This window comes from Rhinichthys klamathensis, unplaced genomic scaffold (assembly GCF_029890125.1).
Source record: "Rhinichthys klamathensis goyatoka isolate OS25496 unplaced genomic scaffold, OSU_Roscu_1.1 h1tg000135l_1, whole genome shotgun sequence".
NCBI classification, from domain to species: Eukaryota; Metazoa; Chordata; class Actinopteri; order Cypriniformes; family Leuciscidae; genus Rhinichthys; species Rhinichthys klamathensis.
Genome location: NW_026606670.1, coordinates 1,687,424 through 1,711,795, shown reverse-complemented (window position 1 = coordinate 1,711,795; position 24,372 = coordinate 1,687,424). Strand labels below are relative to the sequence as shown.

General features: G+C 35.3%; 2 protein-coding genes across 10 annotated transcripts in view; both read left to right on the top strand.

Moving 5' to 3' along the window:
- Positions 1-283: 283 nt before the first annotated feature.
- pik3ap1 (phosphoinositide-3-kinase adaptor protein 1) lies at positions 284-10,058 on the top strand. The gene is made up of 16 exons (XM_056257185.1): positions 284-741; positions 1,386-1,648; positions 2,408-2,552; positions 2,726-2,868; positions 4,015-4,144; positions 4,311-4,507; positions 4,835-4,994; positions 5,237-5,302; positions 5,699-5,974; positions 6,170-6,232; positions 6,347-6,549; positions 6,645-6,705; positions 7,142-7,309; positions 7,604-7,674; positions 8,457-8,557; positions 9,696-10,058. The coding sequence occupies exons 1-16, from the start codon at positions 342-344 to the stop codon at positions 9,805-9,807; spliced, it is 2,559 nt and encodes an 852-aa protein (XP_056113160.1). The 5' UTR covers positions 284-341; the 3' UTR covers positions 9,808-10,058.
- A 3,499-nt stretch (positions 10,059-13,557) lies between these two features.
- Positions 13,558-24,372, top strand: part of LOC130089695 (sorbin and SH3 domain-containing protein 1) — a 51,730-nt gene continuing 40,915 nt past the window's right edge. For all 9 annotated transcript variants that reach the window (XM_056257173.1, XM_056257171.1, XM_056257172.1 and 6 more), the window contains exon 1: positions 13,558-13,666. The gene's annotated coding sequence lies outside the window, so the exon portion shown is untranslated. The remainder of the gene's footprint in view (positions 13,667-24,372) is intronic.

The window sequence follows — 24,372 nt, the reverse complement described above, 5'->3', positions numbered from 1 at the left end:
AACAATGTTGCCTCTGCAACATGCCAGGAGTTCAGTTCATTAATAAGCAAATAAACCAGTTGTTTGGAGTGTGCTTTGTTTCACTTGTAACTTATTATATTTAAGCATTTAAAAAAATGAAACAGTTTTGGTGACATACCACTGGTTTAGATTTGAATGCAAACCTAGTTCATTGAAATGAAACAGTTTTAAATGAGTTCCTTTCACATTTATTTGTAGTTGATTAACCATTAAATTGTTTTAAATTATGAAGAATTCTTTAGAATTGATCTTTTATTAAAATTAAAAGCATTTATGTGCATTTATTATCCATTGTTTTGCAGAAACCTGGATACTCCACGATGTGTGAGGTGTTAGTTGTTCATACCAGTGAGGCCAGCGAATGGGCCGAGTATCTACAGCAAATCTTGGCCACATCATGTAACTTTCTGGAGGGCTCCGTCATTCTGTACGATGTTAATGAACAGATTTGCCTGAAAAATGATGAGTTGTTTGGCTCCAGCAAGTGTATCATGCTTTTGCTGTCTACTGCGTTCTTGGACATGCAGCATGACCCAGACTTGCAGGACACTTTCCGGGATCTTCTTCAGCCTCCTCACAAAGTTGTCGCTTTTTTGTGTGGTGTATCAGAAAGGCAAGTGTCAGCAGATTATTTTGAACACTGGGAACATTGGAGAAAGCTCAACTCAGAAGATGAACCATCAGTATATGTGTCTACTGTCCTTCAGTGCATAGATGATGGTATGTATTTTTTATACTATAAGTCTCATTCAGCATAAGAACATATTAATACTTGCACTTTTGTTCATCTACAACAACAACAATACAAAGATGGCCTAAAAAGATTTTTATATTTGAACATTAACATAACTGCAAAATTAGTGCACATTCATATAATTTTAAGGATTATGTGTTGTATTCAACTGTAATTTTTAAATATTATATTTATATTTGTGTATTTACATATGATTTATTTATATTTTAATAACTTTATTTTTTTCTAATAAATGTATATTTTAAGATGATCCACCATGCAAAATCTTACTTAACATAGAGAGGTTGGCGTAAATTAACGTTTACTCCATGGTCAGTATGGAACCTTGTTTCCGCCACAGAATAAAATATAGAAAATGTATTTGTGACTTTTTATCTCAAACTTAGGACTAAATCACAATTTCAAATGGTAGAAGTCATAATTGTAAGATAAAAAAATTAAAATTAACTTTTTTTTTATTCCGTTGCAGAAACAAGCTTCCATAGGCCTGTGGTTTATATTATTTTTAATTTTATCCATAAATATTTTTGCATGGTGGTTCATAATTAATCTTACTAAACAGAAAGAGGTTGAACTGAAGTAAAGTTGAATATATCATTTTTCTTTTTAGAATCCGTTAGTGAACATCATTGCCAGAATACATATGAAATTGAACTTGAAGAACGCATGGATGAGTTCACAATATCTGAAATTCCTGACACCTTAACTTTACCCGATGAGAATGAACATCATCAGATGAACGGGAATGATCTTTGTCCCACTGAGCAGACTTGTTCAAATGCAGCTGAGCCACAAGACGACCAAATCTGCCTCACCGCCCAACCGGACGACCAAATCTGCCTCACCGTCCAACCGGACAGAATACCATGTGGGGTAAGTGCACGGCACGTGACGCATGCAGAGCCTAAATATGAACCTTTTCTAAGAATATTTAGTTGTTAATGTCAGCATGAAGCTCACATGGTTTGAGATCACACTTTTTTTGTGTGTTTTTCCGTTCTGTATGGGCCCCTATCTAAGAAGCTTGATTTAGATTATTTTAGGCATTTTTAGTTCAGTGACATGATGAAATAAGTATGATGTAGGAGTCATGAGGGATATGACTAAAACAATTGCTGCCAATGCTGTTCTTTTTAACTTGTATATTATTTTCCAGTGAATGAAGTGGTCTTCTTTTGAAGCCTACAAAGTTGTATCCTGCCCGTAAGGTGTTTTTACTAAACACTTAAATACTCCGTTCAGTAATTTTCTACTTTTAAATCAATCAATTTGATTATGTGAGAACATAATGACTCAAATTATGCCTAATTTAATTTAATGGCTGAAGAGACATTTTATACAGTATATGCCTCATGGTGTGGACATTTCAACATTTTAGTGTATTTATGGCTTGACTGTCAGTGTTGTTCATATTTTTAAAACTCTTTTGACCCACTATCCTCTACATTGTAAACTATTGTTACTTTTGAAATCCGTTTACATCGTTAAAAACTATAGTTTCAGCATTTCATTCAAAAGCATTTGCTGACATTTGCTGAATCAACACCAATCATCAGCTAGCGTTACTCAATGTCATTTACAGTATTTAACATGGTGTCATGACTTTCTCACCATTTGTTTGTTCCCATAAAGAATCGTGTGAATATTTATATAATCATGGCAAAGAAATTTGTGGATGAGGGCAGCCTGGAGGTGGAGTTTCACTCTCAGCACTCAACACCGCAGCGAATGCCTGGGACTCTTGTAAACGAGTGTATTGTTACTGTACAGTCACCTGGTAAGACAAAAACGCAGAAAGAGGAACTTTTCATTTCAGTTCCTCTATGCTTTTTCACTTTCAAATGAATTTGCATATTGTTTCCTGTTAATGTGCTCATTTATTATAAGAAAAGCTTTGTCTTTGAGGCTTTGTCAAAAGTTGTTTTCTTAGCTATTTTTTTTTTCTCTTAGAAATGCCTTCTGGGAAAGTCTCATTGACTCTTTATAATAATGAGTCTGTGGTCTATTCAACAACAGTAACATATTTCACAGAAATGGAGGAAATCTGCAGGTATCTAGAGAAAGCAATGGATCCAATGCAGTTCATGTGTCAGGTAATGAAATCGGTTAAAACAGAAAAAAGCTTCATACCAATAAAAGAGATCACGTACACTGAAATGACTTGTGAATGAACGTGATAACGGAGTTAAGTCATGTCATGGTTATTTCTTTAGTGCTTTTCACAATATGTGTCATTTCAAAGTAGCGTCATAGAAATGCACATCTCATATGTGACCCTGGATCACAAAATCAGTCACAAGTAGCACGGGTAAATCTGTGGCAATAGCCAACAATACATTGTATGGGTCAAAATTATCGATTTTTCTTTTATGCCAGAAATCATTTGGATATTAAGTAAAGATCATGTTCCATGAAGATATTTTGTACATTTCCTACCGTAAATATATAAAATATTTATTTTTGTGAGTGAATGCAGCACAATCGTGGACATTAATGGACAACTTTAAAGGCGATTTTCTCAATGTTTCGATTTTTTTGCAACCTCAGATTCCAGATTTTCAAATAGTTGTATCTCGGGCAAATATTGTCCTATCCTAACAAACCATACATCAATCGAACGTTTATTTCTTCAGCTTTCATATGATGTATACATCTCAATTCCAAAAAAATTACCCTTGTGACTGGTTTTGTGGTCCAGGGTCACATATATGATCATATATAAAAAGGATAAACTACAGAGAAAAGCGCTATACCAATAAACATGACTTCACTTGATATTTTTAATTCCTTTAGGATACATTATGGTATTGTGAAAAATGTAATATCTCATAATTATTTAATATTATAATATATTATTTAATATAAGATATATTAAAATATGCAGTCATTTAAAAAATGTCAAATATCTGTGACAGTGTTTCAGCCCCACAAGTGGCCTGATATCGTACAGATGCCTGAATAGCAGCCCACAAGCCTGAAATCCGTAATGCAAGATGCTTTATGTAATTTGTTGATTAATCGATAACAATAAGAAACAAAAAGTCCATTATAGACATTTTAGTTTGTGTGAGGCAACAGGAGCTGTAAACTTTTCAGATACACATAAACATTTTATTATCATTCACAAATTACAAACAAGCAGACTACAATGTTCGCCTTTTTAAAAAGTTTACTTACAGGAAAGGACATTTCAATTAAAGACAAATATTGAGCTGAGTTTTTTCGAATTCAATTTTCAGGCATTTGATATCACATCAAAGGTGCCCGAGTCATTGGATCATTTGCTCGCAGACTCTCTGGAAGAACATTTGCCTCTAAATGGATTACAAGTATTTGGAATTAGTCAGATTGCAGATAACACAGAAGCAAGTACGTGGTTTTATATATATATATATAGTTTCTAAAAAGTATAGATTATCATTAATATCTTTTATGGTGGTAGATTACTTAACACCAAGTAGTGTAGTGTTTTTCAAAGACAGGAAACATTAACATTCTATTGAACAACAATAAGAAGAGATCTCTTTGTTTTCAGATAACCGTAATGTGGAACTCCCAACACTGCTTCACTTCTCGGCCAAATATGGCTTAACAAAATTAACGTCCTTGTTAATGCGGTGCCCCGGAGCCTTGCAGGCCTACAGTGTGATGAACAAAGATGGAGATTACCCTAACAATCTGGCCGAGAAGAGTGGCTTCTCTGATTTAAGACGCTTCATGGATGAATATGTTGTGAGTTCATTGCGTAAATATTCTTGATGACTTTTGTAACTGGCTACAAAGTGTAGTAAACAGAGCCAGCCATCATTTCCTGAAATGCTGTGGGCACACGGATTTATTAATGCACGTGTATACCTAAATATCATTGCATTGTAAAAGTGATATGGGCAATTTCATTGCACAGAACATTGGTAATGGAAATGCAATGATGTAATTATGTTATTTAGGCTATGTTAATGATCAGCATACATTTGTACAGCAGTATTGCCTTCATTTCAAAATAGCAGTGACGATGCTAATTATTTATGTAAACTTTCTTTCTTTCTTAAAACCCAACAGGAGACAGTAGATATAGTGAAGACCCACATGGAGGAATCTCAGAACAACCCTGACAATGAGGATATCTATGAGGATATGTTGACAGCTTCCCAAAATTTCATCACAAATTTCGATAATGAGGATATTTACGAGTCTATGATAAAACTGAAACCTGAGATGGGTTTGTATATGGCATTTTCTCAGTGTATTTTTTCTTACAAAAAACGGTCGTTATTACTGAATAAAGTTGAAGCATTTCTATTGCTTTTTAGAGGTATATTTTTTACTAGGGCTATCTTATAAATATATGAGAATGAAGTTACAATTGTACGCATTTAAAGATTAAAAGTGTTTTATTGGCCTATTTCTAGATGTTGAAGATATGTACTGTAAAATATGTATACAAAATTTCTGTTTCTACAGATGATGATTTGGAAGGTGCTTTGGAGGACTCCAACGCGGAGACAATGCTGAGAAAGTTTTTTGAAGGTACATCAATGAGAAACGACACAGAAAATAACAGTTATTTGTGTTACTATGACTTTTTGTCACTTTTCCCCCATGTGATAACAACACCCTTCAGCTATCTGTCTTTATGCATTTATGCCAAAGCTGTCTTTACCTTAATTTAAGTGTACAGCATTTCTGTAAAAGTTTACAAAATTGTCCTCATATTTGTAATGCAAAACAATGCCATCTTATCTTATTCTGCTAGTATAAGTATTTGAACCTGCGATCTCTGCTACAGGATGTAGCATGTTTGCATACTGTGAAAACGGAGCAGCTTGCTAATTAATATATGACGTTTAGAAAAATGTAAGCTAGTATACAAGCATTGTATATTTTGCAGTTGTCAAATAATATGAATCCTTGGTTTTTGTTTAGCAGAACCTGACAAGCATTCACAATCCTTGCAACATAATTCAACCAATGGTGGATTCCCTGAAATGGATGATGAGGATTATCATGACATGGGCAATAATGTGGAAATCTATGGTGATGTAGAAGAGGAGGACCCGTATAACCCGTGCTACCCTGATCAAATTTATGATACGGTGGAGGAACATTCCAACCCTGAAGTGATCAATCGCCCACCTGCACCGATTCCCCGGCCAGCCAACCTGCCAGAGCCTGAAGAGAACACAACCTACATTTCCAAAGGTGCGAACCAAAGTTTCATTACGGTTATGAACATTCTTCAAAACCTCTTCTTTTGTGTTGTTCAGCTGAAGAAACAAATGCATATGGGTTTAGAATGCATGAGGATGAATAAATGATGACACAATTTTCATTTTTGGGTGAACTATGCCTTAATTGCAAATCTTAACAGTCAGTTTAATTTGACCTGTTTTACAGTGTTTTGCCTCAAGGAACCTGTATACTCAGTCAGTCAAAGGCCAGAAAGGGATTCCTCTCTAGGTACCGAGTGACAGTGTCTTTCTTGAGCCTAATTGCGAATCTTTGGTGTATATGAACAGATAATGAATGCATTAAATTGAAAGTATTTCCTTGCTGGATGATCTATTCTTACAGCACCTGTACGGCTGGTGGGAGACAGCGACATGATCAGTCACCATGACCCCTTTGCAGGCATGAAGACCCCTGGACAGAGGCAGCTCATCTCTCTGCAGGAGAGGGTGAAGGTGGGAGAGCTGACTGTGGAAGAGGCAGTGCAGGAGTTCAAGGCTTGGCAGTTTGATCAAGATAAAAGATGGCGCTCTCTCCGCTTTCAGCAGGTAACAAGTAACTCCATGATAATTGTCAAAACAGAAGGTTAACAAATGAAATGAGTGTCTGAGGTTTCTGTAACCATCTCTCCATTTACTTCTAGGAAAACTTACAAAAATTAAGAGACAGCATCACACGACGCTGTAAAGGCAAAGGGCCAACCGGTAATTCCACAATATACTTCTAAGTGGTTAACATGCCGTGCTATTAAAGTGTACAAGAAAAGTTATAATAAAACTCGTAGGACTCAACGAAAAATAATAAACCAATGGTCTGTGGAAAGTGCGAAAGAGTTTCAGGTCCCATCAGTCCATTGTTGTATGAAAATTATGAATTTATAACTGTCATGAAGTTACTTAACTGTATAGTTTCCACATATTTGTGCAAATAATAATGCAAAAGAAAGTTATTTTTGTGTTTTTTAACAAATACACGAACAAATATACTTTAAAAATAATATATTTTTGTTTCTGGCACATAAAAAAGAATACATTTATGGTGGGACCATTTAAAATGAATGTTACATTTTGTGACATTTAGCAAGAATTTAGCATGTACCGGTAACTAAACTTTTTTTTTTCTCCCCCCCCCCCCTATTAGATCTTATGATTACTGCGCCGATGCAAACAAACGTTCAGTGGGGTTCTCAAATGAACGTGAATTGCTCCGTGTACGAACCCACACCTCATTCGATTGCCCAACCCCCTCCTGTTAGTAGACCGCTGCAGAGAGGAAGCTGGCAGACAGGAAGCACCTCCAGCACTTCTAGTATGTTAAAGAAAATTACTTCTTTAATCTCATGCAATAACATGCCTTGGAGTGTGATACCATGGGACATTAATGTCAGTACCATCGTATATATGAATTTTATTGCATTACCATCTCAGACATTCATTTTACTATGAAACTTCCAAAGGATGTTTTGGGGAATGTTAGCAAATGAGGTCTTCTTTTTGGGGTGATCCCACACAAATGTACACTTGAACTGATGAAGTCACTGAACTATGTTTACAAGTATGGTTGGGTTTCAACAATGAAATTGTAAAGGTTTGACTTGTGCAGGTAGTAGCAGTCACAGATTGAGCATTCAGAGCACCGTTAGCAACAGCAGTGGGATGGACGGTGAATGTGAGGTCAGTTTTTTCCTTTAATCGTTTTTTTATTTATTTGGGTTATAATGATCATTATCGGCTCCATCCTGTCATTAACAACACTTGTTCTGAATCAGAGTCCTATAATGTATACAAATTTGGGATTATTAAGATTCTTGTTTTAAAGAAATTAATACTTTTATCTGCAAGGATTAATTAAATTGATCAAAAGTGGCAGCAACGACATTTGTAATGCTACTAAATATTTATATTTCAAATAAATGCTGTTCTTTAGAACTTTCTATTCATCAAAGAACCCTGAAAAAAGTCACACGGTTTCTACAAAAACATTAAGCAGGACGTGTTTTCAACATTGATTATAATAAGAAATGTTTCTTGAGCACCAAAATCAGAATATTAGAATGCATTCTAATTTGACACTGAAGACTGGAGTAATGGCTTCTGAAATAAATAAAAATTTTAAATATATTAAAATAGAAAACTATTTTAAACTGTATTGATATTACTAACTATTTAACTGTATTTTTGATCCAATAAATGCAGACTTGGTGAGCATAAGAGACTTCTTTCAAAAACAGACCCCAAAGATTTGAATTTTAATGTATGGTTGTAACGTTAAAATGAACTGGTTTAAAATTGAAAAAAGTGTTTAGATTGTGTCATAGTAGAGACTAGTAGAGTATGTGTCATAGTAGAGATTTTGCACCAGAATATTTTATTTTTAAGGCAAATAATAAAACCATGTAAGGAATTATTACACCTTGATTTTTTAATGTTCATATGTCTTTACTTTCATGGTCCAGGAGCCTCCAGACATTCCGCTTCCTCCACGGCCTCTCCGGCCTACAGTGAACACTCCACCAGTACTCCCTCCACCCCGGGTCCCGCCACGTGTAACGGAGAGGTACGTGTATAAAATACCAGTTAAAACCAACTGCGTTGAAATCTTTATTTTGATGGTCCCTTTTGAACATTCTGTTGACTAGAAGTAACTTTGCAACTACATGTCAACTTATTCTAACCCTACCAGTCTTCTAATACTCTACTAATACTCTAATGAGAGTTAGTAGACATGTAGGTGCAACGTTACTTATGGTCAACAGAATGTGGGCCACCAAAAAAAACCCGCAAAGATGGATATGGTTTCTGTCATAGCTCTATTGCGAAATACATTTCTAACTCTAAATAAAAAATATATTTTAACACAGAGTTATTTTACACAGCGAGATTAGAAGGTGTACAGAGAAAACATGTACATATTAGGTTTGTGGCTTCAGCTAGTTTTATTTTCGAAAAGTTTCACTGCAAGAATGTACCAGATGACTGGATAAAAGTTTGTAGATGAGGCAAAGATGGTTCATGTATGAAACTCTGCGCCTCCCCATGTGACAAACCACAGCATCAATCGCAAAACACTCTTAACCACAATGCCGGAGTTTGTGAAGCTTAACTTTCCATCAGTAACTTTATTGAACGTAGAAGTATGTATCAACCTTTAAATCTGGAGTGTGGGTTCAGAATGCACTACTTCTTCACCAGCTTATATACACAAACACCAACGCGTCAGAGAGGGGGTGAAGAACATCTGTCCTATGATGTGGGCTCCACATCCTCTTCTAATTCTCACCTAATGGGCACTATTTGAGAGAGATGTGCACCAACCCAACTCAAGAACAAGATTTGCATTTCTCTGGAATAAAATACCAGTGTTTGCAAATCAGCAAAGAATCATACAAAAACGTTTGCGCTTCAGTTTAGTGTAATTTCTTAATTTTAATGTAATTTCTGCTTAATTTCAGCACATAGTCATTGTGGCGTTAGAGGTGGCTTTAAATGGTGAAATATACAGTATACAGGAGTATGCAAGGAAGACAAAACCGATCACAATTCAGTATTCGAACGTTACAATGTTATTTCTGGCAGTTACATTTTGAATGCTAAACATTCTATCAGTGTAAGTCAATGGGAGCAAAATTTTTAATTTCAAATTTTTTAAAAAGTGAAAAACAAAAAGATAATTCTGTAATTGTTTTGTCTCTTAGGGTTCCAGAGATACTAAACGAGCGATACGTATCGAGTCCAACACGTCCTGTTCCTCAGACGCCTGCACAGAGGTCTATGCCACCTCCACCTATACCAAGACGAACATGGTGATGGCCTGCTTCAACATTGCTGGCTTTCGTTCTGTTTGACTGTGCACTTTTCTTGTTGAGCCTTTGAGATTTGTAAGTCTCTTCAAGATGGAGGAAAAGATACTGGCTGTGTCTGAAACAGAAGACATCTGCTTGGCTGTACTGTCAGTCAGTGATCTTACAGAGGTTCGAATGAAGGTGTCTCTTAAGGAAGCTGGTTTGCCATCTATATTATTTTTACTAACTGCCAAATCTGCACAGAATTGTGCAGCATATGCAGCAAAAATATATAAATGCTCAAAAACTATCCAATTAGCACACAGGATAATATGCAAACATCAGATTCAGAAGTCTTGAAGCTATCTTACCTTTCATATACTGCCTGTGAATACAGTATTTTTTTTAGGTTTCTGTTACAGCCAGTGATCAGTGATTTGAATTGATCTATTCTAGACTCAACTTGCAATGCAAACAATCACCTTCCTTTATAGGTTTTAAAAGATAAATCTTCAGCTGAAGATATGCAATATGTTTGAAGGGTCTTCTCATATGTCACTTGTTTGCAATTTAGCTATTTGGTTTGTACACTCTGAGTGCTGTTAGTTATAGCAAATAGCAAGCTCAAGAACGTGCCTACTTTTTAATTAGAACTTTTTTTCTGTTTAAAACTGCAATTAAGTGTAGCTTGTGTTGGCTGTGATCACTGTACATGAGATTTAAAGTAGCATATTTGTCTGTATTTTAAACATATTTATTCACTTTTCACAGCTGGTTACGATATATATATCACCCAAAGAAAAGCAGAGAAAATGGAAACGGTGTATTTAAGTGTGAAAGCACAGTGTGACAAGGGCATATATGGGTTTTGTGTGTGTGTGTGTGTTCATGTTTGTTTTGTCAACCATTACGAAAACTGATTAAAGTGCCAATGAAATCCCAAGTAGCGAGATATCTTTTCTTCCGTATTGTGTCATACATCTGAGTGTAAAGGGATATCGAAAAATAAAAAAATGTAGGTCTGGAGACTTTTGACTGGATTTTGCACTCAAAAGTGAAGGCAGAAGAGCGAGTGCTTGCATATGCTACTTATGCTTGCATATGCTTTCCATGAAAACTTCAACAGCAGTATGAATCTGCAGCGGTCATATGGTACAAGTTGGAGCTCTCCAAAAATTCAGTTTACAAGTTGTAATTACGAGTTCTACGAGGATGTGAAAGTTGGAAACTCATAATTACGGTAAACAACATAGTGTAAAAACACCTATAGGTGGTTTTGAAGATGATTGGGGAAGTCCTGCATATGCCACTCAAATGAAAATTCACTGGTAGGTAGGTCCAGTTATAATTGTTACGAGTAATTGTTAGTGGAGAATTGATTAACTTAAACTTTTTATAGATTGATAAAACAAACAAATAAATAAATGTTGATAGTCCTGTAGATCAGAGGTTCTCAATTCTGGCCGTCAAGTTCCACTTTCCTGCAGAGTTTAACTCCAACCCTAGTCAAACACACATGAAATTTGGGCCTTTCCAAATACCTGCATTTGCGGTGTTTGCACTTGACCACTTGTCTACTTGCATGACGTATTTCCTGTATTTGGCACAAGTGTTCAAATGGTTCAAGAAGGCGTGAAGACTGCAAGTGTGTGTAGAACTTTTATTTACCCGATGGGACACACCTATAGTGTTGCAAAAGAAAAAAAGCAAATGTGTTTAGTCTATTTTTTTTACAGTCTATGGTGTTTACAGAGCTTTTTTTCTTCTTCTTTCAAATGTTATACAAAACACACACAGCCTACTCATCTTTGCACCTATAAAATGACACTTTAACTATTTGTTTTACTATCAAATTCCATATAAAATCTAATTAATTTAACTTACAGTGGAAAGTTTTCCTCGCTATCTTGCTATTTCCCTAATGATGGGATACGCTTAGCCTCGAATACCGCTCCGACCCTTTTAGTGTGCGTTCAGGGCACTGCGCTTTGGCATTTTTTTTTAGACATGGGACAGTCTCACCCATAGATATCCATAATAAAGGCCTTTATTATGGATATCTATGGTCTCACCAGTCTCACGCACTTACTTCCTGTCGCGTGCACGCGCTTTTAAGTGGCCAAGACCGTAAGTGTTGGTATTTGGAAAGGCGCAAAGTTAAAGGGAGGAGAGTTATCCATAGACAGTAAAAGAAGTTATCGGGGTTGGAGCTAAACTCTGCAGGAAAGTGGACCTTGACTGCCAGAGTTGAGAACCTCTGCTGTATAGCTCCATATGCAAAGTTATATGTGTAAACATTGGCCTCTAGCGGATGTTTTTGGTAAGTTCACATATTACCTGCAGTGCATATTATAGCCTACCTGTACCTGCTGAGAATAAGTATTTAGTAGGGGTGTAACTATTCACTCGTTTTCTCGATGCATCGATTACAAATCCTGACGATGATTTCAGTCAATAATCGATTAAAAAAAAGCCATAAATAAACATTTATCAAATTATTGGAGACGTTGTTGGCGTTTTTCGCGCCTTCACAGCTCTCTCTTCACCGCGTTTTCTCACTGGATTGCGCTCGCGCTCTATCTGTAGCTCACATTTTTGAGTAGCCCTTGTTTGATATCTCATTGCGTGGAAACGTCATCGTTATTTTATATGAGAAAAAATATAAAACACTGAGGTTTACGTAAACTTTTTATATGTACATGTTTTATATGTTTACGGAAATGTCATCGTGCCTGAGCAGTTTAGTAAATCCCACGCGGTTTAACTGTTCATCATATGCATGAAACTTGTTCGTCTGTAGACACGTCACTCAGTGTTTATAAAATGTTCTGTATAAAGAGAACAAAGAGGGCTTTTCTTACTGGGAAAGTGCATGATATTCTAGGGTAGTCTATCCATGGAAGCATTGTATGTTTAATGCACATGGAACACTAATAACTAAAACAGACTAAGACACATTTAGGGGAAGCATTTAAATAATCCTATAAATGCACTTAAAAAAATGCAGAATCACATCGTTAATCGAATCGCATTGAATTTGATTGTGAATCGAGTCGAATTAGGAATCGAGTCGAATCTCTCTGAAACAAATCGAAAACCTATGAATCGTGAATCAAATCAATTTGCTGTCTACCCAAAGATTCTAGTATTTAGCCTACCTAATGCACATGAAACGCGTTTTATTTTTTGCTTTGATAATATGCTGAAAATTCCAGTCGCAGAATTATTTAATACCTACTCCAGTATAGTATTGCTACTTGGCTCATACCAGTAGGCTACGTGTTACTTTAACAATGCCTGTTTCTCACAAAATAATATATAAATGTTATTTATTTGGAATATGGTTATATATTAAACTTAAGTATGACCCTTTTACTTTAAAATGAATCTATATTTTCTGTCAATTCGTTTTTTTATTTTTAGCTCCTCTATATGTGGTTCTCAACAAGGGGGTCGACGTACCGCTAGGGGGCCTCAGCAAACTTCCAAGGTTTGGCTTAGAATTATTTAAAATAAGTTATATTAAAATAATATAACTTAATTAAAGCTAGACTAATATAATTTGTTGTTGCAATTTAAATGAGGAAATAATTAATGGAATGTCATATGTTTTATTTAAATGTATTATTATTCATTCAAATGTGGACTGCAAATGCACTTTTATTAAATTAGAATATGAGTTTTATGAAACGTCTGTGGCTCCACGGAACGCCCCCCACCCCCCCCCACCCCCCCCCTCTCTCTCCCTCCGCCCACTTCATTGATATTGTGATGAGAGCGTGAGAGGCTCGACGCACGAGCGAGCGCGTGCGGTGACCGTCACTGAATTGTGCAGCGTGCAGCAGCCTTATCAATACGGAAAACTGGACTGCTTACTCAGAAAGGTGAGTATTACACAACGCATACTACATTCTCCGTCATATCCACATAATTTGAATACCTCAGTGATATTTCACATCAAACTAAAACGTAAAGTTTACGTGTTTACTTCGTTTGGAGGCTATTATTTGGCTTAGGGTTTATTACAATAAACCGCAGCGGCCATCCATTGCAGACAAATGTGCAGTGCAGAAGTGCGGCAACGTGGGTTTGTGTTTTAGTTACTTCAGCACTATTGATATTATATAGCCTAGTGTTAAATTTATGGCTATATTGTAAAGGGTGGAACTATAAATTGCATTCTTATTGAAGAGCTCAGGCGTTTATAAGATGTCAGATGAAGGAGACGGGATGGAGGTAATTTGTATTCCGCAGGAAAAGAGCCCTCCTGACTTCGACTACACTTGACATCCAAATAAGGAATAGGATTGACTGGATATGCGGAGGGAGCAGGACAGTGAAACCAGACTTCACGAGTTCAATCCACTGCATTGTAGATAGCTTGAAAAATTAAACGGGACACATAAGACAGTTTATCCATATTTTAGTCCCAGAGTGCAATAATATAACAGCCTGTATTTACGAAGATGAATGTTAGGATGAGTTGTTCTAATGCAGTGCGGTTTATGCGGCAGGCGTATATTTGAACTATGAAAAAGTGCCTTTTGTATATTTAAGTCTTTAAGTATATCAAAATAATATTTGATGCAATTTCTAAAGACTTTAGAACACAGTAAGGTAGCCTACTGCTTTAACTTTTTTTTCCTCAGGTAAGTTATAGGACATAGCAGCAAGTATAGTGATTTCATATGCTTATGATTGTAGCAAATGTGTTTGCTGCAGTTCAAATAATACAATGATGCATTAATGCATTTAGAGTTTTATTTTATGAAAGGTGGCAAAAGGCAAAGTGGCTTGGCAAACCATGCATGTTATTCAGCCTAAGATGTTTTTTGGAACTTGTCTAAGGTGGACTACCACCTCTAACTGGCTTTATCAAGGTCTGCAGGTCAACCTCGATCTCACCAGCTGGTAGTCATCATCTCTAGGCCATAAATGACAAGGGCTGTGTTTCTCAAAAAAGCAAGCCTAAGTAGATCGTAAAACCATGGTACCAATATTCTATCACCTTAGGTCACGATACTTTTAAGAAATGCAGCCCAGCTTCGTCCAGCTTTAAAACAGACAGTTTTTCAGTAATATATTTGTTGGTAACTGACCTTCCAAATAGCATTTTAAAAATCCCAGTAAAAGTATAATCAAGTTGATTTCTATTCTTTATGCAGGCTTATGTTTAAGAAGAGCATTCTCAGTTCTCAGTTGTTCAATTGTGACATTATTTTGTCCCAAATTTGCTTATGTAACTAACCCTAACTTGCCATAATTAACCGTGCACCATTACAGCAACATTTTATATTCCCTGGAAGAATTCTTAAGAAATTATAATTATTTAAATTAAAGATTTAAGCATTCTTAAAATGAAGAATTCTTCAACAACAACAACAAAATTGAGTGTCATTCCGTTATTAGTTAACCCAGTTAAATTAGCTTATAGGATTTGTTTTTAGAGATTTGGTTAAAAGACAAAAAAAGAGATCTGTACAACCCTGTGTATTTTTCACAGGGGTTAAAAACCCTGTTTTACAATATTATTCTAAGACTAATTTTGAAATGGTGCACTACACTTAATCTCAAATTAATTTATGAATTTCTTTTTAGTTCTAGTGCAAACTTTGTTTGGTGTATGAGCTTGTGGCCTTTGGAAGGCTATCCAGGTGCATAATCTTAAACTTTAAAACTTAATTACTTTTCCTGATTTAAAACTATAGTTTATTGGCATTAGAGACTAAAGTGATATGGGCTGCTATAATGTCAACATATTTCCCTTCTAGTATTGATAAATGTTAAATAAATAACCAGCAGGTTTTACTGCAATTGTTAGCACAAGCCAAAATGTGATAACTATAAGTCTATAAGTTCTGTTATATTCCTTATTGTTATATTGTAGCTGAAATCCGATTGAACACAGGGGCGTAGAATTTAGTAGGGACACTAGGGACGTGTCCCTACCAATATCCAGTGACACTGATATATCCCTAGCAATAATTTCGATCAAAACTTAAAATATATTTATATTGATGTCCCCGTCCCCACCAATTTCAAAATCAAACCTACGCCACTGCATACGGACATCTCACTCCTTAAATCTCACACCCTGTGAAAAAGGTATATAGTATTTCAGCAAAGAGGAAGTGAACAACATTAAAATCTTAAGTAGGTGAGAGACTGTGCAACATTTGGGTGAAGTTCCTGCCAGCATCTTTGGAAGCCGTCTCCTTACAAAGATAATGAATAATTTGTGTTGGGTGCTTAATATTTTATAAGCTTTCTGTAGAATCATGTTACTGTCCAGTGTGGTGAACAGGCACCTATAAGATTGGTGGTGAAACACTGTTTAAATTAGTTCTCATTTGAATTGACAAATGAATAGACAAACTATAACACTTTTGACATGGCTGATCTTAAATAGGATAATCCGATTGTTACATTATACATATTTCAGAATAGATCTATAAGCCATGATACCTCAGGATTTTTTTTTTGAAGTAGCTCTACAGGGTGCTGATGATGGCATAAAAGTTGTTGTTTTTTTGCACATTAGTCAATGCCTTTTTGTAGCACTGCAATTATGCCTAGACATGCTTTGACTGCTAATAACATGCCATTATTCCATTTAGTGTCATTTACTGCCACTTCACATTTCCCTGCTGTTTCAAACACTTGATAACCAAAAAATAAGCCTTTATTTTTCTCATGGTATGCTTTTAAGGCACGTTCTTAAGTTTTAATATCACTCAAATTGGATACAAACAGCTAAGAGAGAGCGGGCAGGCGTATGACAGCCGCTGGAATGAAGCACTGGGCTCTGGTAGTGGAGAGAGGAAGTGCTCTGAAGAGGATTAAAATCGCAGGCTTCCCATTCATTCACCGAGCCCCTGAGTCACCCACATCCATAGGATTACCATATTAATAGCATCCCCCCTTTTTTTTTTAACAAGTGGTTAAGTACTTTGGCCATTATAAAGTCATCTGTTATGTTGTCTTTGTCAGGGACACAGATGAAATTTAATGGTGTTGAAAATCCCTAGCAAATGTATGTAGATTTTTGATATCTGTTATATTTGGTTGTATTGTATCTTACAACTGGTAGTCATGTACATGTACAATTACAAATACTTCGACACATATTCATGTCCAGCGTCCAGATAAAGCTTTTGATTGAGTTGCCATTAACAACAGCATCTATATTTCGCAATATACTTGCAACTCGTCCAGCCCATAACTTGATTGTTTGAGCAGCATTACAGAAAATACAGTCCAACAGCGCTGGGACTTTTCACTGTATTTTTCACTGTTTGCATTTCGCATATAGATGCAGTCTTAAACGGCATGTTAACACTTTATAATAGCTTTCATCAATAAATCATTGACAAACATCATATAATTATTATCAGATCATTAGTTAATAATATATATTTACATAGCTAGAAATTTGAGATAATTTGCTTGTTAATGTTTACTATTGAACTTATTAAACATTACGTAATGATTAACAGATCATCATTTATTGTCATTCATATGATCATGCAAATTATTTTGACAGATGGTTAGCATTATCATTAAATGAATCAATAAATCATTAACAAACATATAATGCTTAACAAATCATTAGTTAATATATATATTCAAATAGCTATGAGATAATAATATGCTTGTTGATGTTTAAATAAACTTATTAAACATTACATAATGATTAGCACATTATTATTTAATGTAAATATTAGTTAAATGGTAAACTAATGTTTAATTGGTTCACAAAGCAGACCCTATATAAATATGGGATACACGCTAGGACAGAGAGAGAATGTTTAATTGGTATTTTTAATAACTTTACTCACTATTCATTTGAACATATTACTCATTAACTTTGTTGTGGTGTTTACAGACTTCTACTATTTACACATAATTATTTGTTCATGTTTTTGCAGTACCCAATCTTAAGTTAAATTTGTAGATGTTTATAAACGTTTACTAAACTTTTAGTACCTTGATGGGCAGTCATCTCAATGGAAAAATTGCCCTAAATAACCCAAATTCACCCTATTTACACATCTCTAAATCATTTGTTAATTATTTATTCATGTTTTTGCAGTACCCAATCTAAAGTTGAAACTATTCGTTATTTGTAAATGTTTATTAATGTTTAATCATTTAGTACATTTTAGTACTAGCACCTTAGCACGTTTTAGTAAACATTTTCATAGCTATGTGAATATATATTAAGTAATGATCCGTTAAGCATTATATGTTTATGAATGATTTATTAATGAAAGTTATTATAAATTGTTACCTCCTTTCAAGTTTACCAGGAAAATTATTTAATTAATTCATGAATGAAACAATCGAGTGAATCATTGAATCATTCACTCAGCTGATTTGTTCAAAAAACACTGATTCTTCCAAGAAGGAAGCAACACTAGTTTGTTGCTTGATGCAGACGGTTAATAAACACAAAATACACAAAAGTAGCTATGGCATTACTGTCTAAAATGTATGTAAATATTAACATAGTATTTATTTAATGTTGTATAAAAGCAATATTACACATGCAATTGTGCTGTTGGTGTGAATGTCTGGGGTTATGATTGACAATGATTGAGGCATCTTCGACAGATGTCACATAACATCCATTCCCATCCAAATTGTTTCAATGTTTCGCCATGTTGCTTAGCAACCTTCATCTTACCCCATACTTTCCTTCTACGCCATTGACTGCAGTGTGGCTTTGAGTGGCACTTAAGTGTGTGCGAGTCTGTATGTTTTGTTAGTGCTACAAATTTCAAGGTCTGGGTGCACAAAGCAGCACGTTAGAAGTTGAACAGACCGTCTCTGCTTCAGATTGTGTTATGCTGACAGATTTTTCTTTTCACCTCTTGTTGCTTTGACAGATTGTAGACCAGCTGGCTTGAGGTCAGTGTTGGGATGATGTTTGTCTGATGAGAGTTATTTTGACAGAATGTGACAATGATATGTCAGAGCTTAAACGCTATTTTAATTCATTTGCCATGCGTAACGCATAGCTGGAACATGGTGGACCTTCAGATAATGTAATTATATTGTGTTTTTTAGATTGCTGTGAACTGTTCACCTTTCAATAGAGTGTGAAATCCAAGTGTGTGTGTGAATGTGCATGGCTTGGCTTGCTTTATAAAGACGTGCCTGGTGGTGTTGCTCAACACTGAGATTTGGGGTCCTCCATCATTAGGGAAGCACTTGAAATGTCTGGATTATCATAGAGCTGTTTTTAGGTGTGGTTAAATAGTCTACATCTCCCTGACAAAATTATCAGGCACCAGCCACATAACTGAGAGGTCTGAAACAGTTGTCTCTGTCTGCATTGCAAGTGGGGTGCCTAAATTCTCTGTTGGTTGGAATAATATTGACGAGTTGTTGGCCAGTGAGATTTTCTTAGTGCTTAATATCTTCACTGTAGAAATCCTTTTTTTCTTTTTAGAAAAATGGATAATGTCCTGGCAGAAAATGACCAGTATTGTCGTTAATCTATACGGACATTTTCTTCAACCCTTAAGCACAACACAATGGAATATGTAAGTCAAAATATGGGTAAAACACCTGTGAAATATCAGTACAGAAAGTTCCTTAATATCAACATTGTACTTTGTTACCATATTTTAACAGACTTGTCTCAGAGCATTTTGCATTGTACACTGTAAAAACAGTTTGTGCATAACATAAAGCAACTAAAGGTATGGCAGCTGTACATGCATTTAAGGGACAATGACACTTGCTGCTTTTTTGTCATGTTTATTCTTAAAAAAAAAAAAAAAAAATACAATTGATCCTCCTCAATGATGACCATGGCAGCATCCGAAATCGCATAGTCGGCGAAAATAGTATGTGACAAAAGAAGCATGTCCGAATTCACAGTACTCATAAAAGAGTTGGCAAAAAGTACCCGGATGAACTAATACTACCGGTGAGATTCTTAAGTGTGCATATGATGAACACTTTACTATCCCATGAGGCCACAGGGGAGCATTTGTGAATGACATTTAAGCGACGCAACTGATGCTAGTAGGTCGCATGATAATGAAAACATGGCGGATGTAGTACGTCGGGATTACATTCATACTACATTGTAAAAAAATTATGACAACATGTTTTTACATTGCTTTAACAATTTTCAACTTTTTTTATAAGTTATACAAGATTCAGCTCATTTTATTAAGTCAGTTTAATGTAATTTAAGTTGAAATGACTTAAACATCCAAGTTGATTGTACTTAATTTAAGGCAGCAACTTTTTTTAACGTTGTACACACACTCATACTATATAGAACATATTTTTAGCGGCCGTCACGTAATTACTTATTCAAAATAAGTACTTACTCAAAAGAGTATGCGATTTCGGACACAGCCCACATTTTTTACTTTTTCTTCTTTGCATAAAGTCAAAAATGTCATGGTGATACAACTGTATAAAGCCTCATTAGATATAAGGATGCGCTTATATGTCATTGACCCTTAAATGTCACATCCTGAGCTGGTCACTTAGGCGCCAAAATTCAGTATCCCAAAGCTCAGTCTGGTCCATTTTTATTTTTATTACCTACAAAATAAATCCCTCATGCCTTATGAGCTTTGTAAGTCATTTGATATCAAAAGCCGCCCCATTACGCACTGCTTTGTATCCCAAGTGTGAAACTCATTATCATTTGCCCCATCTGTCCTTCTAGAACATCCATGCTGCGCACAAAGCTTTTTTTTTTTCTGGCTTGAGCTGCGGTTGATGCTGTGCATGCGCCGTGTGCCCCTCCCTCTGTGGCCGCCTGTTGTCCTGGTCAGCAGATGCCGGGGCCTGTGAGGGCCAGGAGATTTTGACTCATTTATACACAGCTGTGCACTAGAACATCTTCCAGACAAAATAGGCTTCTGTATTCCGTGACGTGATGTTTTTTTAAGTATCACTCTATTTTAGATTGCATGATCTCTGTTTTAACGGTATGTTTGTGATGATAGCTCTCAGTAGCCATGCTAATAGTGTGTTATGAGTGCTCGGGTCGGTAGTGGTACAGAAATATTGAATTGGTAATAAAACCAGTTGATTTTGGTTGTAATATTATAGTCTCTGCTTTGAAACAGTTTTGTTAATCAAGGAGATCTATTTAGTATAAAAATTATACTGTAAAAATAATATATAACAATTATACTGATATATTATTACACTTATTAGCAATAAAATAGTTATTACTGTTATGATGTCATAGAATATGTTAAATTATTTGTTTATATATTATATTATTAGTTTTCAGTTGAGGTGCTTAAATAATTTAAATGAATGCTGCAGTTTGCATGGCTTAAATTAGTTAAATTAATCTACTTATTTACTAATTTACTTATTATTTTACTTATACTTATTTATTTATAATATTATTAAGTAAATGACCTGATGATGTTAATCTAAATGGTCTAGCTGCCACAACACAATTTGCTGTCATTATAACAGATATCCATTTATGAATATGACTGAAGAACTAACCGTTCAAAAGGTCAGTAAGATTTTCTTTTTGAATGTTTGAGATGTTTTTGAAAACATCTCAGTCTCTCGTGCTCACCAAGGCTGCATTTATTTGGTAAAAAAATGCAGTAATAGACATTTTGTAAAATATTAATAGAAATTGAAAATGAAAATGATCTATTATTATCAATGTTGAAACCAGTTGTGCTGCTTAATATTTTTGTGAAATCTGTGATATGGTTTTTGGTGAATGGAAATTTCAAAACGAACAGTAAGTTTTTAAGTCTTTATTGTCGCTTTTGATCAATTTAATGCATCCTTGCTAAATTAGAGTATTACATTCTTTTAAAAATGTATTGACCCCAAACTTTTAATAGTGTTTATCACTTATTATAACTTGTGTATAATCTAAGTTGCATTTATATTCAACTGTAGAGCATGCAAAATAAAAATATAAAAGTATGCAAAGTTGAATGTTAATGTGCATTTTTTTATTAGTGTTATGCTTTTTTATTTACCAATTAATGTACTTGTATGAACTCTTGATTGGGGAAAACACTCAATAATCAAATAACTGATCATTTTAATAGAGGAACAAACTTTTGATGCTGCAAGACAACAAGTTACTAATAATATAGGAACATAATTTACGAAAATAAAACAGGCAAATGCTCAAACAAGGCAACTATAATTATTCATACTGCTGTGCATGCTGGGAAAAGGGCAAATGGGAGTAAACAGCTATGCTTGTTGGTCCAACTTCTAAAATCAAAGTATTTCATAATTGAAAAGATGATTTGAGGTGCATTACTGATGTTCCTAAAAGTTGTAAGTTCATTGGAGTTCAGAATAGTAAGTAAAACGAAATATGTGCACAAATCTTTGGCTATTTTTAGCATTATTTACTTCATCTGAGCATCATTTTACAGTGAAACCAATAGACACTGTGTCAATCATACACAGACTCTCCCTTTGTGCCATATTTGTTTTTTTGTGAGTTATTATTTCCCTGTCTGCAATGCATGCTCTTTTCAGTTGTTCGGCATCTTTCCCAGAATATAACTGAGAGGTTTCACTGACAGTAGCTATGTTTCCATCCACCTATTTTTGTGAGCATTTTGGGATATCACAAAAAAAAAAAAAAAAAATCGCTGGATGGAAACGCCAAGATGTGCATAAATTGTAAAAATTAGCATAAAAAATGTGCATTTACAAACACCAGGCATCTGAACATAAGATAACACGACAGCGTTTATTGTGTTTAGTCTGTGCGCTCTGAGACGCAAGTCATTTATGATATATAAAGATTCCAACAACTTCCATTTTTATTAGATATTTTGCTCCGTCCAAATTCCCAGGAAGTGGCGATTTTGTTCTCTTAAACACAGGGGATGGAACCACTGCTTTATTTGCAAATGTTTTGTATGCAATATTCCAATTTTTGCGCGGAAGTTAAATTCGCAACTTTTGATGGAAACCGCTAGTGGTATCATGCTCTGAAATAAGACATAGGCTATAGATGAATAGTGGTTGAGGCAAATACCACAGTTGCATACATTTCCTTTTATGATGCCATTGTTTAAATGTGTTGAGAGTATGACAGTCTAGGCCTCCGTCCAGTTTGTCCGCTGAAGATGTTTACGGTACTGATGGGATATTCTCTATTAAACACCCACGGTACAGCGCTGCTCTCGAGCCATGTTTGGAGCTGTTTGCTGTGATCCTGGTGAGCTCTCTCTCTCTCTGTACCCCCCTCTGCCATTTGTTGACAAAGCAGAAGTCAAACTGTGTTATGTAACGGCCCCCCTCCCCTCCAGCCCCCTCGCTCCAGCTACAGCAGGCCCCTTGTAGATCTCCTTTGTGTATTAAAGCTGCACTCTTTAAAAGCTGTCATGGAAATAGAATGAGGCAATCCCCAGAGATTCTTGGGTGGAATATCATGGTACTTTTTCTTGTCACCCCCCTTTATTATTTTAATGGGGCTGGCATAATTGAATGGAAAGCACCAAAGGATGTACATGATGACCTTCTGCTGTGCTTTAGAATCTAATGCTGTGACTTTTTAACTTCATTTCTGGATATTTTGATGGTTGGAGAGTTCTCACAGATTTTATTTGAGATGTCTTTTATGTGCCAATAGTTATCTGCCATCAAAGTCCACAGTAGCCAAGTTCCGTTTTGCCAAGTTCTTAAATCAAATGCTTCCAGCAGCATTGCTGTCATGCAGAAAATTGTGGTGAAAACCGTGGAAGGGAAGTCCGTAAACAATGCCTACCAAAGGGAACATTCTTTTCATGTTTTCTACACACACAAAAATACAACTAAAATGTGCTTAATGTGGGAATGACTATAAATATTGTTTTCTATCACGACAACTCTCTGAAATTTTTTTGCATGGTAATTGAAATGACTATGTTGATGCATTTGGTCTTGGAGTAATAGATCTGTTACGCTGCTGCTGCTGATTATTGCTGTTGTTGAAGATTATTGCTGCTGTTGTTAATGTTGATTATTGTTGCTACTGCCAATACACACGCTGATTCGCTGCTGTGAGAGTAAGACATACTTCTGCTGTACAAATAGCATATAAATGAATCACCTATCGGAAATCTATACAGGCGGAGCTGGGGAAGTTGGAGGGTTTCAGAGTAACTCTGAAAGTGTGCTGCAAACTGCTATAGTGAATGCAAGCCAGCCATTTAAATGTTGAGTAACAAGCTCATTGGCTGCAGCTTGTGCCAAGTAGTTAACTCTTTGAATATCATCAGTTTGTGTTTAGGACCCAACATACACACACATTGCTGAATCAACCGGCAACAACAGTTACAATTTACCACATTACGTTTTATACAGTTTTTGTGTAAAACATTTATTATTAATAACATAATTATATATTATAAATGCTATTTTATTGAAATTACTTTTACTGTGTTGTCATATATATATATATATATATATATATATATATATATATATATATATATATATATATATTACGTAACATATGTAAATGTAATGTTATATTTAATAATATATCATTTAACATTGCTGAATTAACCAAAATACATTACAAAACAAAAATGTAAGGGTTAGGTCAGTTAGAAAAAGTAAT

Excerpts from the sequence above, each read along its gene's own strand:
- pik3ap1 (XM_056257185.1), top strand. The coding sequence starts at position 342 with ATGTGTGAGGTGTTAGTTGTTCATACCAGTGAGGCCAGCGAATGGGCC. Across the intron at positions 2,553-2,725 it reads TGTTACTGTACAGTCACCTG|AAATGCCTTCTGGGAAAGTC; the intron begins GTAAGACAAAAA and ends TTTTTCTCTTAG. Across the intron at positions 4,508-4,834 it reads GCTTCATGGATGAATATGTT|GAGACAGTAGATATAGTGAA; the intron begins GTGAGTTCATTG and ends AAAACCCAACAG.